We start from the raw sequence: 17,042 nt of genomic DNA on the forward strand, positions 1-17,042 counted from the left end.
ATGTGGAATTGCCCTCACCAAGTGCTTTCTCAATAAGGGCAGTGAAGTAATACGCACCTTAGCAATCGACCCATTCTCCTCCACTGCCGGGGGCTGAGCATTGCTGTTGGTCGTTGACTCCACATTGTAGTCACGAAAACAACAAAAGAACGAGTTGAAAAAGCTCCGACTCCTCTGCTTCTTCAAGCTGAGGCTGCTCTGAGAAACTGAAAGAGAATGTGATAAAAAAAAAAATTACATTTAGCTGAAGAAAAATAGATGGCATCATTGTACTAGAATTCTAGACAGGGCACATCATCGCTTATCCAGAATGTTTCAGTCCTGCATTAAACCCACCTCCTCTCAATTCCCTGCCCTTGAGAAAACACACCAGAGTAGATGTTTTTTTGAGGAGAGGTTAAGAGTCAAGTTTGTAAGGGAGAGGAGTTTTCAATACAAAGGAGTGCAGACAAAACTGATCCCGTCCTGTTGTTCATTATGGTGAAGGGTTCAATACCAGGGAACTCCTGCTAAAAATCAGACCAGTTGGGAAAAATCATGTCAGGTAGAACCTTTTCACCCAAAAGACAGACTTGTGGAATAAGGTAGCACGGAAGCACACAGTCTGTAGGTTCAATGGACCATTGTACGTGCTCCTGGAAGCAGAAGGGATTGACAGTCACAGGGTAGGTGGGGCTGATCGAAGAAAAAGGAATCAGAAGGGTACAGTACAGATGGAGGCTATTCGGCCCATCGTATCTGTGCCGGCTCTTTGAAAGAGCTGGCGAATTAGTCCCACTCCCCCCGCTCTTTTCCCATAGCCCTGCAAAATGTTCCCCATCAAGTATTTATTCAATTCCCTTTTGAAAGTTACTATTGAAACTGCTTCCACCGCCCTTTCAGGCAGAGCGTTCCAGATCATAACTCGCTGCGTAAAACAATTTCCTCACATTAGCTTTGCTTCTTTTGCCAGTTACTGTACATCTGTGTCCTCTGGTTACCGACCCTACTGCCACTGTTAACAGATTCTCCTCATTTACTCTTATCAAAACCCTTCATTACTTTGTACACCTCCATCAAACCTTCCTTTAACTTTCTCTGCTTGAAGAACAACCCCTATTTCTCTAGTCTCAACCTAACGGAAGTATTTCACCCTTGGAATGAGTTTGTTGTGCTTTGTTCCAAGTCAGGCATCCAAAAGACCAGTTACCCGTGAACAACCCGACCTTCATCAACATGCGTTTTGTTGCAAGTGTTTCATGATAAAAATAAAAAAGGGAAGGTGGCTCAACCGTGGCTATCTAGGGAAATCAGGGATAGTATTAAAGCCAAGGAAGTGGCATACAAATTGGCCAGAAATAGCAGCGAACCTGAGGACTGGGAGAAATTTAGAACTCAGCAGAGGAGGACAAAGGGTTTGATTAGGGCAGGGAAAATGGAGTACGAGAAGAAGCTTGCAGGGAACATTAAGGCGGATTGCAAAAGTTTCTATAGGTATGTAAAGAGAAAGAGGTTAGTAAAAACAAACGTAGGTCCCCTGCAGTCAGAATCAGGGGAAGTCATAACGGGGAACAAAGAAATGGCAGACCAATTGAACAAGTACTTTGGTTCAGTATTCACTAAGGAGGACACAAACAACCTTCCGGATATAAAAGTGGTCAGAGGGTCTATTAAAGAGGAGGAACTGAGGGAAATCTTTATTAGTCGGGAAATTGTGTTGGGGAAATTGATGGGATTGAAGGCCGATAAATCCCCAGGGCCTGATGGACTGCATCCCAGAGTACTTAAGGAGGTGGCCTTGGAAATAGCGGATGCATTGACAGTCATTTTCCAACATTCCATTGACTCTGGATCAGTTCCTATCGAGTGGAAGGTAGCCAATGTAACCCCACTTTTTAAAAAAGGAGGGAGAGAGAAAGCAGGGAATTATAGACCGGTCAGCCTGACCTCAGTAGTGGGTAAAATGATGGAATCAATTATTAAGGATGTCATAGCAGCGCATTTGGAAAATGGTGACATGATAGGTCCAAGTCAGCATGGATTTGTAAAAGGGAGATCATGCTTGACAAATCTTCTGGAATTTTTTGAGGATGTTTCCAATAAAGTGGACAAAGGAGTACCAGTTGATGTGGTATATTTGGACTTTCAGAAGGCTTTCGACAAGGTCCCACACAGGAGATTAATGTGCAAAGTTAAAGCACATGGAATTGGGGGTAGTGTGCTGACGTGGATTGAGAACTGGTTGTCAGACAGGAAGCAAAGAGTAGGAGTAAATGGGTACTTTTCGGAATGGCAGGCAGTGACTAGTGGGGTACCGCAGGGTTCTGTGCTGGGGCCCCAGCTGTTTACATTATACATTAATGATTTAGACGAAGGGATTAAATGTAGTATCTCCAAATTTGCGGATGACACTAAGTTGGGTGGCAGTGTGAGCTGCGAGGAGGATGCTATGAGGCTACAGAGTGACTTGGATAGGTTAGGTGAGTGGGCAAATGCGTGGCAGATGAAGTATAATGTGGATAAATGTGAGGTTATCCACTTTGGTGGTAAAAACAGAGAGACAGACTATTATCTGAATGGTGACAGATTAGGAAAAGGGAAGGTGCAACGAGACCTGGGTGTCATGGTACATCAGTCATTGAAGGTTGGCATGCAGGTACAGCAGGCGGTTAAGAAAGCAAATGGCATGTTGGCCTTCATAGCGAGGGGATTTGAGTACAGGGGCAGGGAGGTGTTGCTACAGTTGTACAGGGCCTTGGTGAGGCCACACCTGGAGTATTGTGTACAGTTTTGGTCTCCTAACTTGAGGAAGGACATACTTGCTGTTGAGGGAGTGCAGCGAAGATTCACCAGACTGATTCCCGGGATGGTGGGACTGACCTATCAAGAAAGACTGAATCAACTGGGCTTGTATTCACTGGAGTTCAGAAGAGTGAGAGGGGACCTCATAGAAACGTTTAAAATTCTGACGGGTTTGGACAGGTTGGATGCAGGAAGAATGTTCCCAATGTTGGGGAAGTCCAGAACCAGGGGTCACAGTCTAAGGATAAGGGGTAAGCCATTTAGGACCGAGATAAGGAGAAACTTCTTCACCCAGAGAGTGGTGAACCTGTGGAATTCTCTACCACAGGAAGTAGTTGAGGCCAATTCACTAAATATATTCAAAAGGGAGTTAGATGAAGTCCTTAGTACTCGGGGGATCAAGGGGTATGGCGTGAAAGCAGGAAGTGGGTACTGAAGTTTCATGTTCAGCCATGAACTCGTTGAATGGCGGTGCAGGCTAGAAGGGCTGAATGGCCTGCTCCTGCACCTATTTTCTATGTTTCTATGTTTCTATGATAAAAAGTTTTTGCCGGTTCTAAAAATTGTTATGCACCTTCACAACTCACTAACCCCTCATAATCTTAATACTCCCCATCGCCAGTATGGGATGATCGAGACTGTAGTTCAGTTACCTTCAAAGCACCTTAATGGGAGCACACTAGCAGGATACACAGAATGTACAGCACAGAAACAGGCTATTGTGCCCAACTGGACCATGGGGGTTTATGCTCCACACGAGCCTCCTCCCACCCATCTTCCTTAAACCCCATCAGCATATCCTTCTATTCGCTCTCCCATGTACTTATCGAGCTTCCCCTTAAATGCATCTCAACTATTCCTTGTGATATTAAGTTCCATATTCTCACCATTCTGTGTAAAGTTTCTCCTGAATTCCCTGTCGGATTTATTGGTGACTTGCATATATTTATGACCCCTAGTTTAGGACTCCCCCATAAATAGAAACAACTTCTCAACGTCTATCCTATTAACCCTTTCAGAATTTTAAAGATCTCCATCAGGTCACCCCTCAACCTTCCCTGTCTAAAGGTGGGACCCCCAGATTCTTCAATCTTGCCTGATAGTTCCGGTATCGTCCTTTTTAGATCATTTGTGCACCCTCGCCAGTGCACCTATATCCTTTTTATAATTTGGAGACCAGAACTGTGCACAATATTCCAAGTGTGGCCGAACCAAGTTTCTATACAATGTTGAGTACAGAAAGCAACTTTACACCCTGTCCTTCCCCCACAAAATTACTGCATTCCCTTTCAAGAGCCCCCATGAGGCTCACTAAATTACACCAAATCCAAATGTCAGTTGAGAATGGGGTTCAAACTAGTTAGTGGTCACTGCCCTCAAAGCAGATCAGACCCTTTACATTATTCAACACTGCACACTCCCAGATATCCTTTAACAGTAATGAGGTATAGCACACTACTACCCATCTCACCATAGGTAATTTCTATGCATCCTTCAGGACTGCTGACAGAGGGCCTTGCAGCTCTGTGTCGGTCGGTGCAGACACGATGGGCCGAAATGGCCTCCTTCCACGCTGTAAATTTCTATGTTTCTAATGACAGAGATTGCCCATACTGATACAGAAATTACACAGCACTTTGCATAAGTAAAGTGCAGCTTCCCTGGTATGGGACTGAACAAGTGTCAATATGTGGAGGTAATGCAAGACAGGCAAGAGAAACAGAGAATGGATAAAAAGCAAAAATATTTGGCACACTGTGCCTGCTAATGTACTTTTCACCAAAATTCCAGCAGAAGCATCAGGCCTCCAGGTCAAACGTACAGGAGAGATACTATGTGACCGTGTTGCAATTATGGTACGGGACTAGCAAACCCTAGAGCTCAAATTCCATCATGGCAATGTGTGAACATGAATGCAGTAAATCTGGGCTATTAACCTTGATAAAGCCACCGGACTGTGGTAAAAACCCAACAGGTTAACAAATGCCCTTCAAATCCAGTCTGGCCAGTCACCTCGGGGGAAAACTAGGCAATAAATGCCACCTCGACAGCCTCGCCCAGATTCCAAGAACCCATTAAACTTTCTCGGCACTTGGTTTCATTATAAATCTGCAGCCGGCCAAAATTGTAATAATTTTAAACTGGCAGGCTGCCCGATTCCATGAATACAGGAGATGCGGGTACAGAAATAGTCTACAGCTCCCAGAGGAAATGGCTCATCTCTCTTTATGTTGATTAATTTAAGCAGCCCATGCCTTTCATGATGTCAGGCCATTCCAAAGCACTTTACAGTCAAAGTAGTATTTTTGGAGTATAGTCACTATTGTAATGTAGGAAACGTGGCAGCCAATTGCGCAAAGCAAGCTCCCACAAACAAAGCGATGTGATAATGACCTGGTAATTGTTTTGTTTTTAGTGATGTTGGTTGAGGAATAAATATTGGCCCGCTCTTCTAGTGCCGTGAACATCCATAGCAAAAGTACACGGCAAGCCAGTGCCAGTGCTTGGCCACAGCTGAAATTTAGCTCCAGCGCTATGGGAAAGTGTCAAGCACGGGCAAGGTGAGGAACTCCCCACAGGGAGAGGGGGAATGTTCACAAATTAACCAACAAAAGCCAGGGAACCAGTGAAGACCTGCAGGCAAGATGACTGCCGTCTCGGTCAAGGTCAATGAATGGCAGAGCAACACCCAACAAGCAAAAGCTCACTTGATTAAGAGTTGCTCAGTTTGACCAGCAGTCCTATATATTAAAATAAGACCCCTGTGCTATGTTCTGTCTGTAGCCCTGTATGTACCAGCAGGCTGCATATTTTGAAATGCTCCAAAATCAGTGCCCAAACTCCTAAAGCAGCTCGCTTACGCCCCGTGAAACCATGTTTTCAGCTGCTGAATGCACATATTGTAATGAACTATTTACTGGGTGCGTCTTAGCGTCTTCCAGCATGCATTCTGCAGCCGTTTTGTAAAACCATCGCAGAGAGCGCATCATAACAAAGCTACATAAAGGGCACATTCTTTCGTTAAGGAAGCAGCCCATGGCATTGAGTGTTGCAATAGAGGTTTGTCAATCCTTTACCCTTTAAAAATTAAGTCTGCTTTGTTGCTACCAATTTGTCAATATTAGAGCTAAAATAGATGGCATTCCAACCATTTGCCACTGAATATGTCACAGCTCAGCAAAATAATTAATTGCTTTAGAAGATACCAATATACAAGTCGTGGGCCACCCCGGCCTGAGAGAGGACACCACCGCAGGTCAGGAGTATATGAGCTGGAGCATGCCATTGCAGCTTCCAGCGCAAGCCGACACAATTTTGCGACGGCTTTGAGATGGGCGACTGTGTGACGTCATCAGGACACAGGTTGCCGTTTGGAGCGTGGACAGAAGCATCGGCGGGGCCCTGGTACAGCGGAGGAGCGGGAAGGTCGTGGCGGACCTGCGACGAGTGATCGTGGCTGAGATTTGATGGGTGATCATGGCGGAGGTGCAGCGAATGTTTGTGGCGGAGGAGCGCAGAGAGTTCGTGGCAGAGGAGCGGCAAATGAGGGTACAGGGCCTAGAAGAACCAAGGGACAAGAGACAGCACGGGCCAGCCCACACTGCGATGTGTGTGTTCACTAGGCCCGTGCAGCAGAGCTGGTCTCCAGTCGTCCTGGCTAACTCTCTCCACTGGACCAAGACCTGGCTGTGTCAAGCCCGTGTGGTGGCCAGTGTGCAACTAAAAAAATCCACACACAGGCATCTTCCACCCTTCAACTGGAGTTCAGGACTGGAACATCAGGTCCTTCATTGAAACACCTGTGAACTCGTGGAAGCAGGTCATTCTCGTTCAAGGGACCGCCTATGATGAGAGATGTGTGAATTTATCGCTGAATTCTAGTCGGGAGCTGCTGCTCTACAAATCTGAAAATGTGTATGGCATAATTGTTACAATCCTGCAAAGCTCCTGCCACATTCAACTCAAAATAGTTTACAGCTTTCATTGTTATTGTGGAAATACAGAGACACTAATCACACGTTCACTGTATCACCAGGAGTACTAATGTCAGCAGCAGCACGCTGAACTGTACAGGTAGGACTGCTGCCTCTGCAGTCTATGTTCATCACCAAGAGCTGGTCCCTCCCCCAGCTGCAAGATTAGAGAATCAAACACGCTGTCAGAGGTGCAAACATCTTTCTTGGCCACAGAGCAGCTCAGACTGCCATGGAGGTTCAAGATGATGTTTTTGAGTTCACTGACCGGGGAGATTCCATACAGGCCAGGTGAGGTTGCAAGGGGCTGTACAAAAGCAAGGTTGTAAATGCACAGTTGTGTCTATGCTGTTCCACTGCTACGGAATGCAGTCTGCAACATTAACAGGGGCAGGTTCTACTGCATTTTACACTCTCGTCAAACTAAATGGCAAACGCGACTTATTACATAGAACGAAAAACACAGAAACTGACCTTTCGGCCCACTGGTCCGTGCCAGTGTTTATATGCCTCCCACCCTTCTTCATAGAATAGTTACAGCACAGGAGGAGGCCCATTGAGCCCGTGCCGGCTCTCTGCAAGAGCACCTCAGCTGGTCCCACTCCCTTGCCTTTTCCTCATCTCACGCTATCAGCATAACCTTCTATTCCTTTCTCCCTCATGTATTTATCGAGCTTCCTTTTAAATACATCTTTGATATTCGCCTCAACTACTCCTGATGGTAGGGTTTCATATTCTCACCACTCTGTGGGTAAAGAAGTTTCTGCTGAATTCCCTATTGGATTTATTAGTGAGTATCTTGTGTTGATGGATCCTATTGTCCTGTAACAAGTGGAGGAAACCCCAACCAACACTAGACTCCCATGGATTCCAGCAACATTATTTACACAAGCTGCAGTCATCTTAACCCCTAAACCCTGATACTGCTGCAAACACACTCCAATTACACGTTGAGTTACCAGTTTCCAGGTTAAACCGATGAAAAACCCCAAAGACCCAAAACTACAGAAAATAAATGAACGGGAAGCTAACAAAATACTCTTACCATTGACATGACTTGGAAATCTCAGCTGCACAAGTGTGCCAGAAAACCAGTGAGCAACAGTTTCACCACGCTCATATTTCCTGCTTTGGGTGAATCGTAGCTGCCACTTTTACACCAGTTTTATTTTTTTTTAAACTTTAAATGAAACACAGTGGGGGAGAAATTCGGTTGGATAGCGCCCCTTGTGGCACTCAAGGGTTTGCAGCCGCGAGTGCCGGCATTTACGCCGCTCGGCAAATTCAGTGTGGGGGTGCCGGCGGCGGTGAGGAGTATCGGCCGGGAGCACTGTGCCAGTGTGCAAGCCCCCGCTAATCGACACGGAAGCAACATTTGGCACGCCCTGCACCCGTAGCAACCCCACCAGAGAACACTGGCATGCAGCGCTAAGGGAAGGAATGACTGCATGAGGCAAGTATGATGATAGATTTTTTTACGATTTAACTTTATTTGGGGTGAGTAATGTATAGGGAATGTTTTGTTGTTGCTGCAGGGTATTAGGGCGCTACGAAGCCGGCTCTTTAGCACAGGATATTCAGTTGCTCACTTGGCTTAGCGCCCAGAGAGAGGTGTGGAACGCCTCCCTTCGTGCTCTGCCCCACACTCGGGGCACAGCCACTGAATTTTGTGGCTCTTATCGCTAACCATTTTCCAGCTTAAATTTCGCGACCGCTCGACATTAGCGTCTTAAGAACCCACCAACCAAATTTCCAGCCCAGTGACTTTGGTGAAACTATGACTTCAAAATAAAATCCCCAAAAGGGCCTGAACCCAAAAAACAAGACTAACTGGAAAAGTTAGCTGTCAAAAATGTAGTTCATAGAATCATACGACACAGGAGGCCATTCAGCCCATCGTGCCTGTGCCAGCTTTGAAAGAGCTGTCCAATTAGTCTCAGCCCCCGCTCTTTCCCTATAGTTATGGGTCAAAGATGACCACCTTCCTTCAGATTCAGGTCTTGCGCAAACGAGATTGCAACGAGTGCTGTTCTACACTCGCTAACAGCCAAACCAGGGCATTCCCATTCATGCCAGTAACATGACCACTGATGCTCAAAGTTCCAGGTCAGTGCACAAAGTATCCATTAGTGGTGAGGCTTCATTGTCTGGGAAGAAGTCCCATAAAACCGATGACTGACCTGGAACTGACCATTCCTCCTTTTTGCAAAAATACACAAATATGTTAATTGATAAACCTAGGAAAATGGCCCAGACCCATAGTATTGGACAGCACGAAGGTAGGAGTAAGAGACAAGGTCATTGGAGAAGTGTGTCTGCCCAAAACATTATCAGTTTTCTCTTCTCTGCTATTTTTTGCCTTTTCATCCACAAGGTAATGGGTTTTAAAAGCCTGTAGGTTGCAGGATAAATGGATGATTAAGGGAGTAAGGAGTCACTATTTTAAGGTCATGAAAAAAAATGAATTAGAATAGGAGGCAGTGTGCTGACTCTTGATTTAACACAAAGGGTGGCCCAAAGCACTTGACACCAATTAAATACGTTCAAAGTGTGGTCATTGTTGTTTTGCAGACAAATGCAGCAGCCATTTTGCACACAAGGTCCCACAAAACAGCAATTATATAAATGACAAAATAATGTGCTTTTAGTCATTAATGGTTGTGGGGTAAATGTTGATCAGGACACCGGGAGAATTGCCATGACCTTCTCCGAACAGCGCTGTGGCATCCTTTACATCCACCTGAGCAGGCAGATGTGGCCTCTTTAACATCTCATCCGAAAGATAATGCACTGAATGTCAGCTTAAATTACATGCTCAAGATTTAGGGTGGAGCTTGAACCCACAGTCATCTGCCACCACACCAGAGTGCTACCTCCTGAGCTGACCGAGGATGTAAAAAGGAAACAAAGCAATATTAGCACCACTTCAAAGAATTATAGAATGATACAACACAGGAGGCCATTCGTCCCATCGTGCCCGTGCTGGCTCTTTGATAGAACTCTCCAATTAGACCCACTCCCCTGCTCTTTCCCCACAGCCCAGCAAATTTTTCCCCTTCAAGGTATTATCCAATTCCCGTTTGACAGTTATTATTGAATCTGCTCCCTTTCAGGCAGCGCATTTCAGATCATAACTCGCGTTAAAAAATCTCATCTCTCTTGCCCTTTCCCTCCTTCTCTCCACCCCCCACCCCCGTTATTTTGCCAATTATAGCTGAACCAGGATTGATAAACCCTGTAACTACGCCCATTAAGAGACTGAGGCGTTTCCCCATTGGCCTTCATTAAAAAAACCTTTTGTAAAGCCTTCTGCTGTATAAGAAATAAGCAAACACAGCTCTGCTCATTGCACGGTGAGTAAATACAAATCCTACTCCCTCAGACAGACCACGAAGGTCCTGTGTAGCACAACATCAAAGTCCAAACTTCACGAACTTAGCGCAGCCATAAAAACTGCAGGAAAGAAAACCATTCTTTTAGCTACACACAGCATTAAGAGTCTGATTACTAAATGCACCTTCAGCTACCAGAAAGACATGTTTGGGCAGGATACAGTACATCAAAGCAACTTGCATTTATATAGTACCTTTTCCGTACTAAAAACATCCCAAGGCGCTTCACAGGAGCAATTAACAAAATCTGACAGCCATATAAGGAGATATTAGGACAGCAACCAAAAGCTTGGTCAAAGAGGTGCGTTTTAAGGGCCATTTTAAACGGAGGAGGAAGGGTTGAGAGGCGGAGAGATTAAGACAGGGAATTCCAGAGTTTAGGGCCCAGACAGCAGACGGGATGGCTGGCTGGGTGAAGAAAACAGAGATGAACAAGCAGCCAGAGTCGGAAGAGGTTGCAGAGATCTCAGAGGGTTGTACGGCTGGAGGAGGTTACAGAGATCCGAGGGTCAGAGTGTTGTAGGGTTGGAGGAGATTGCAGAGACAGGGAGGGGCGAGTCCATCGATGCAAGAACGAGATCCGCTCCTGCATCTAGTCCGTAATGCACTTTTGATATTACAGGGCACGGAGATGCTGCTTCAGGAACAAATATAAAACTGTTCCTTTTACAAAACATGCTTTAGGACGGGGGAAAGTGAGTGGATGTCAAGTCAATTTAAAAGAAGGTTACACTCCAAAATCTCAACCAGCTGCGATTTAGCGCAATGTCAAAATGATGGTGGATTTTTCTTACGTGATTTCATATATAAATCGGTTAACTTGGGATACAAATAGTGACAGGACCACATATATTAGCAGAATGTTAAAAATTAGAGGCATAAAAATACACCACTGGAGTTCCTTCCTTTACTTGGTTATCTATATACAGTCACACCTTGCTCAGGCATTCCCACTCAGTGGACTTTTTATTATTTGACTGTAAGCAGTGAGTGAGCTTTGTTTGCTGTAGTTATTTGTGCAACTGACACGTTTTTTTTAAAATCTCCTGGCATCAACACACGGATATGCACACCCAATGAAAGCAGCTTTTCAGAACAGGCGCCCTTTATGCCAATGCATTCCACTTACGGATGTAAAAGAAGACATAGACTGGACTGTGTTGAAATGTAGAAACAGAGCACTCCCCTGTAGACTCAGGAAGTTTAGCCAGCGACAGGGCCGAGCAGGAAATTCCCAGATTCACAGTAGGGGGTTCCACAACTACTAGGCCAGGAGTGCAGCTTCTGATGGACATCCAGACGGAAAATGCAGGCATGTGGATGCCGGCTAACAGCGGAGTCAGGCTTAGTGATGCCTCCATGAATTAACAGCCAGCCAACACTCGATTTGAAAATTCTCATCCTTGTTTTCAAAACCCAACATGGCCTTCCCTCCCTATCTCTAACCAGCTCCAGCTCTACAACCCTCCCATCTCCACAACCCTCCCATCTCCATACCCTCCTCCAGCCCTACATCTCTCCCCATCTCAATAACCTCCTCCTGCCCTACAACCCTCCCTATCGCTGTAACCTCCTCCAGCCCTACAACCCTCCCCATCTCTATAACCTCCTCCAGTCCTACAACCCTCCCCATCTCTATAACCTCCTTCAGCCATACAACCCTCCCTATCTCTGTAACCACCTCCAGCCCTATAACACTCCAAGATCTCTGCACTCCTCCAATTCTGACCTATTGAGCATCCTTGATTATAATCGCTCCACCACTGGCGGCTGTGCCTTCAGCTGCCGAGGCCCCAAGCTGTGGAATTCCCTCCCTAAACCTCTCTGCCTCTCTCTCCTCCTTTATGATTCGCATTAAAACCTCTGACAAGGCTTTTGGTCGGCTGTCGTAATATGTGTGCGCGCCTCGGTGTCAAATTTTCTTCATTAGCGCTGATTACGTAGTACTACATTCAAGGCGCTATGTCAGTGCCAGTTGTTGTTTTTGTTGGTTCAGTGCACATTTGCGGAAGAAAGGCTTGTGGAAGGTGCAGGGTTACTGGAAGGCGACTGGTGCCTGTGGAGTCGCAAGCAAGCAGGGACAATGGATGATTGGTGGAGATAATTGGTGTGAAAACTACAGATGCATTGAAGTAACATCAGGAGCGCGCTGCTGGGCTCATTTGTGTTCGACTAGAGTTGGCTGTATCCTGTATGCATCCACTTAACTGACAAAGAATTAACGTTTAAAAATAAAGAGAAAAAAAACTGCGCTGAATAAAAATGGGCAACAAGTCAATCTGCTGCTGTAAGGAGAATGGACAGGTTATAATTATATCTTACATAAATTCACCGCACACAAACAGGCCATTCGGTCAAACTGATCGATGTTGGTGTTTATGCTCCACACGCGCCTCCTGCCTCCAGTCTTAATCTCACCCTAATAACATATTCTTCTATTCCTTTCTCCCTTGTACTTATCTAGTTTCCCCATACCAGATATGTTGGCAAAATTCCCCTTAAATGCATCTATGATATTCGCTTCAACTACTCCTTGCGGTAGAGTTCCACATTCTCACCACTCTGGGTAAAGAAGTTTTCTCCTGAATTCCCTATTGGATTTATTAGTGACTAGCTTATATTTATGGCCCTGAGTTTTTCCTCATTACAGATACTGACCGACTTGCTGGGTATTTCCAGCATTTGTTGCTTTTTTCTATAAAACAATCGTCAGCACAAATTTCGATTGTTGACTGTGAGCATGCAGGTTTTAATGAGTTTCCTGTGCAGTTTTGTATAGGAATTCTGCCAACATACTGGTAAATGCATAAACCTTGCACAACGATTAAAGAGACATTACCTCCCTGTCACAGCACCTTATCTTTATCAAAAATAAAAGCATCATGCTTGCTGGGGATCTGCACAGTGTTCATTTCCAATTTATACAATACTAGAATTCCAGGAGTGGAGGGTGACTACTGCTTTCACAGCATCAATATACAATAGAATACTGTAATTCCAGTATTGCCTCATGCACTTCAATACTGGTCTGACCTACCCCGCACTGTCACCTCTGCCCATATCATGTTGCCTGGACTGGAGAATTATAGCGATGAGGAAAGATTGGATAGGCTGGGTTTGTTTTCCTTGGAACAGAGGAGGCTGAGGGGAGATCTTATTGAGGTGTATAAAATTATGAAGGGCCTAGATAGAGTGGATAGGAAGGACTTATTACCCTTAGCAGAGGGAACAACAACCAGGAGACATAGATTTATTGGGGGGGGGGGGGGGGGGGGGGGGAGAGGGGAGGAGGAGGTTTAGAGGGGATCGAGGGGAAATTTCTTCACCCAGAGGGTGGTGGGGGCAGAAATCCTCACCATATTTAAAAAGTACTTGAATGTGCACTTAACGTGCCGTAACTACAGGGCTACGGACCAAGAGCTGCAAAGAAAGATTAGGCTGGATAGCTCTTGGTCGGCCGACACGGACACGATGGGCCGAAATGGCCCCCTTCCGTGCTTTAAATTTCTATGATTCTATGATCATAAAATGCCGTGAATTGCCATTGTTTGGGGATTGAGATAGTGTCGGGGTGGGGTGGGGAGGGAAGAGAGACAGAAAAAAAAATGATCATCGAGATCTTCACTCGACTATAATTTCTCATCAACAGAAGGGTAGATAATAAAGCGCTGGCTGAAAAGCTGCTCATTGTTCAACATTATAGACCACATCTCATCATCAGCACAGGCGCTTGCTCAAAAGAGGATGCTTTCACAGGAGTTCACAGATGTTTCAATGAAGGACCTGATGTTCCAGTCCTAAACTCCAACTGAGGAGGTGGAAGATGTATGTGCGTGGATTTTTTAAACGTGTGGTGACCGTTGCACATCAGCCACCACACGGGCTTGACCGAGCTAGGTCTTTATCCAGTGGCAAGGGTTAAAAACCAGGACGACTGGAAACCTGCTCTGCTGCACGGGCCTAGTGCGCACACACACATCTAAAATGTACCTTCAATACAGTATCCAGCAGTCCGCATCCACGACCCGCCTTCCAAATATAATAGAAGAAATACACAGCCAGTAAAAATACATGCAACTTTATTGATCAGGGTGAGCTAACTCACTTAATAAACCAGTTAGAACCCAGGTTTTTTTACACCACTTTTGCGCACAGGTTGTGAGGATATATGTTTGTTATACAATTAGCACTAATAAACTTACGTGGTCACATTTTGTTGAGAAGTAGCACAGGAAAAGGCAAGGCAAGTAATAGTGGACAGAAAATCTGAGTACTGCACAGGGCTTATAGGCAGCTGAGATGCAGTTTCAAGAGGCAAAAGCAGTGGTGCTCAGAACCAGGAGAGAGGTTCTTCCAGCCCATTCTACCATCTCTACTGCAACTAATGCTGACTCGGGGATCAAGCCCAGGACTCCCATTCAGGCAGCAATGCCATTTGGCACCACCATGGAAGAGCGAGGAGCTCTATTCAGGATCTTGGGGTTATCAGACACAGTAAGAGGAAAGCTGAACATTAGATAAACCTACACTGTCATTTCTTTGCTGAAGACATTTATAATTTAATAATTGCAAGACTTGCATTTCTATAGCGCCTTTCACCACCTCAAGACATCCCAAAAGCACTTTACAGTCAATCAAGTACTTTTGTTGGAAGTGTAGCTACTGTTATGTAGGAAACACAGCAGCTAATTTAGGCACAGCAAGCTCCCACAAACAGCACTGTGATCATGACCAGATAATCTGTTTTACTGATGTTAGTTGAGGAATAAATATTTTCCAGGACATCGTAAAGAACTCTCCAGCTCGTCCTTGAAGATCTTTTACGATCACCCGAAAGGGAAGACAAGGTCCTCAGTTTAACATCTCATCTGAAAGATGGCACCTTCGACAGTGCAACACTCCCTCAATACTGGAGTGTCAGCCTAGATTTTGTGCTAAGGTCCCTGCAGTGGGACTTGAATTCGCAACCTTTCTGGTACCCACCAAGCTGTGGCTGACATCTAATTGACAACAATTCTGTTATCTTCCTCACATATTGCAATTTAGGCATTAGAACCGGGGCAGTGTTCAGCAAGGGCATTTTCTCTGAGTGAGCGAATCCCTTCCCACATCAATTGATGTCCTGTTACTGGCTGCTCCATTTTTGATCGGGGCCCAGGAGAGGCGAGGGTTCAGGGCCCAGCCCACACTGCGATCTATGGATAGTGTGCACACTCGGTCCGTGCAGCAGAGCTTGGTCTCCAGTCGCCTTGGTTACCCTTTGCCATTGGATCAAGACCGATTTCTGTCAAGCCCATGCGGTGGCTGGTGTGCAACGACCACCCCTTGTTAAAAGAATCCACGCACAGGCATCTTTCACCCTTCAAGATGTAGTTCGGGATCTGGAATGTCAGGTCCCTCATTGAAACACCCGTAAACTCATCCCTTTTTTGTGTAAAGCGGGTCATCCTCGATAGGAGGGACTGCCTAATACTACTACTATACTTTCTCGGAGTCGGGGGTTTCTGAGCAACATCCATAGAAATTCAGCAATGCATTTGTAACTAGCTGCCTCACCCCATGAGAGTTCAATTCGATATCAAGTCATAAGTTTATTAAAAGGAGTCAATGCTGCAGCCTTGAATACACCAGATAACAGGTACTTCGAACCATGGTGAAATGCCTCACTTCAAATGAGCTTTGTTCCTTAGTCACTTGGGGAAACGTATTGTTGCTGCCCGCGTGGACCCACTCCCAACCGCTTTCAAGCTGCGGTTTCATTCTGATGGCGCCAGGCAGATATGGCTGACCTCATTTTCCGGAGTTTCCAGTAGGCTTTTGTTTCAGCATCCCAGAATTTTTCCAGATGCCAGGGAGGAAATGGCTACACACTGCACAGGAGAGACAAGGCCATTTCCTCCCTGGGTACTGCAGAGTGACGAACATTTTCCACATATTAGCACAAGCAAAAACAGGCTAGTGACTCAACACCTCTTACAATGCATGAACTCAAGAGTGCATTACAAGTCACACTCGCTGAGAACGAAACTCAAACTGACACTGACACTTTTGAGGCAGTGCATTAAAGAAAGAGCTGGCATTTATACCACACCTTTCGCAACCGTAGGACATCCCAAAGTGCATCGTAACCAATCAAGTACTTTTGGAGTGTAGTCACGATTGTAAAATCGGGAAACACAGTGGCCAACGTGAGCATAGCAAGCTCCCATAAACAGTCAATGAGATGAATGACCAGATAATTCGATTTAGTCATGTTGGTTGAGGGATATTTGCTGGGACAGTGGGGATAACTCCCCGGCTCATCTTCGAATTAGTGACATGGGATCTTTTACACCTACCAAAGAGAGCAGACGGGGCCTCGGTTTAACGTCTCATCCGAAAGGCGGCTCCCTCAGTACTGCACTGGTATCATCAGACTAGATTTATATGCTCAACTTTATGGAGTGGGGCTTGAACCCAATAGTAATGAAAAAAGATCTTGCATTTCTACAGCCTTATTACCAATGGAGAACTAACCTCTGAAGAAACGGTGGTTTTGTTTTAGGCAAACGTAGCAGCCCATTTCTACACAGCAAGACTCCACAAACGAGATGAATGATCTATTGTTGGGTGTTGGTTGTGGGAGGAATGTTGGCCAGGACATGGTCCTCGCTGTATTTGTGGACAGCTGAATGGGACAAGACTGGGCTGAGCTATGATGACACTTTACCCCGCCGTCAAATATAGTGTCCACACGGAGAAAGGCCACTAGGAACCAGAGCGTGCGTGAACACGAACAACTAGACCCCAGCACGAGACAGCATCAGCAGGCGAGCAGAGACGATTAAATACTTTCATGGTTGCCGAGACTTTAATGAAAGGGCAAAAAATATAAAAGATATGCACAAAAAGAATT

At 45.5% G+C, this 17,042-nt stretch overlaps 1 protein-coding gene across 2 annotated transcripts in view; it reads right to left on the bottom strand.

Moving 5' to 3' along the window:
• ctdspla (CTD (carboxy-terminal domain, RNA polymerase II, polypeptide A) small phosphatase-like a) overlaps positions 1–17,042 on the bottom strand; it is a 169,188-nt gene that overhangs the window by 52,537 nt on the left and 99,609 nt on the right. For both annotated transcript variants that reach the window (XM_070881780.1, XM_070881781.1), the window contains exon 2: positions 58–206. In XM_070881780.1, the coding sequence (XP_070737881.1) occupies positions 58–206 (149 nt within the window). The remainder of the gene's footprint in view (positions 1–57; positions 207–17,042) is intronic.

This window comes from Pristiophorus japonicus, chromosome 5 (assembly GCF_044704955.1).
Source record: "Pristiophorus japonicus isolate sPriJap1 chromosome 5, sPriJap1.hap1, whole genome shotgun sequence".
NCBI lineage: Eukaryota > Metazoa > Chordata > Chondrichthyes > Pristiophoridae > Pristiophorus > Pristiophorus japonicus.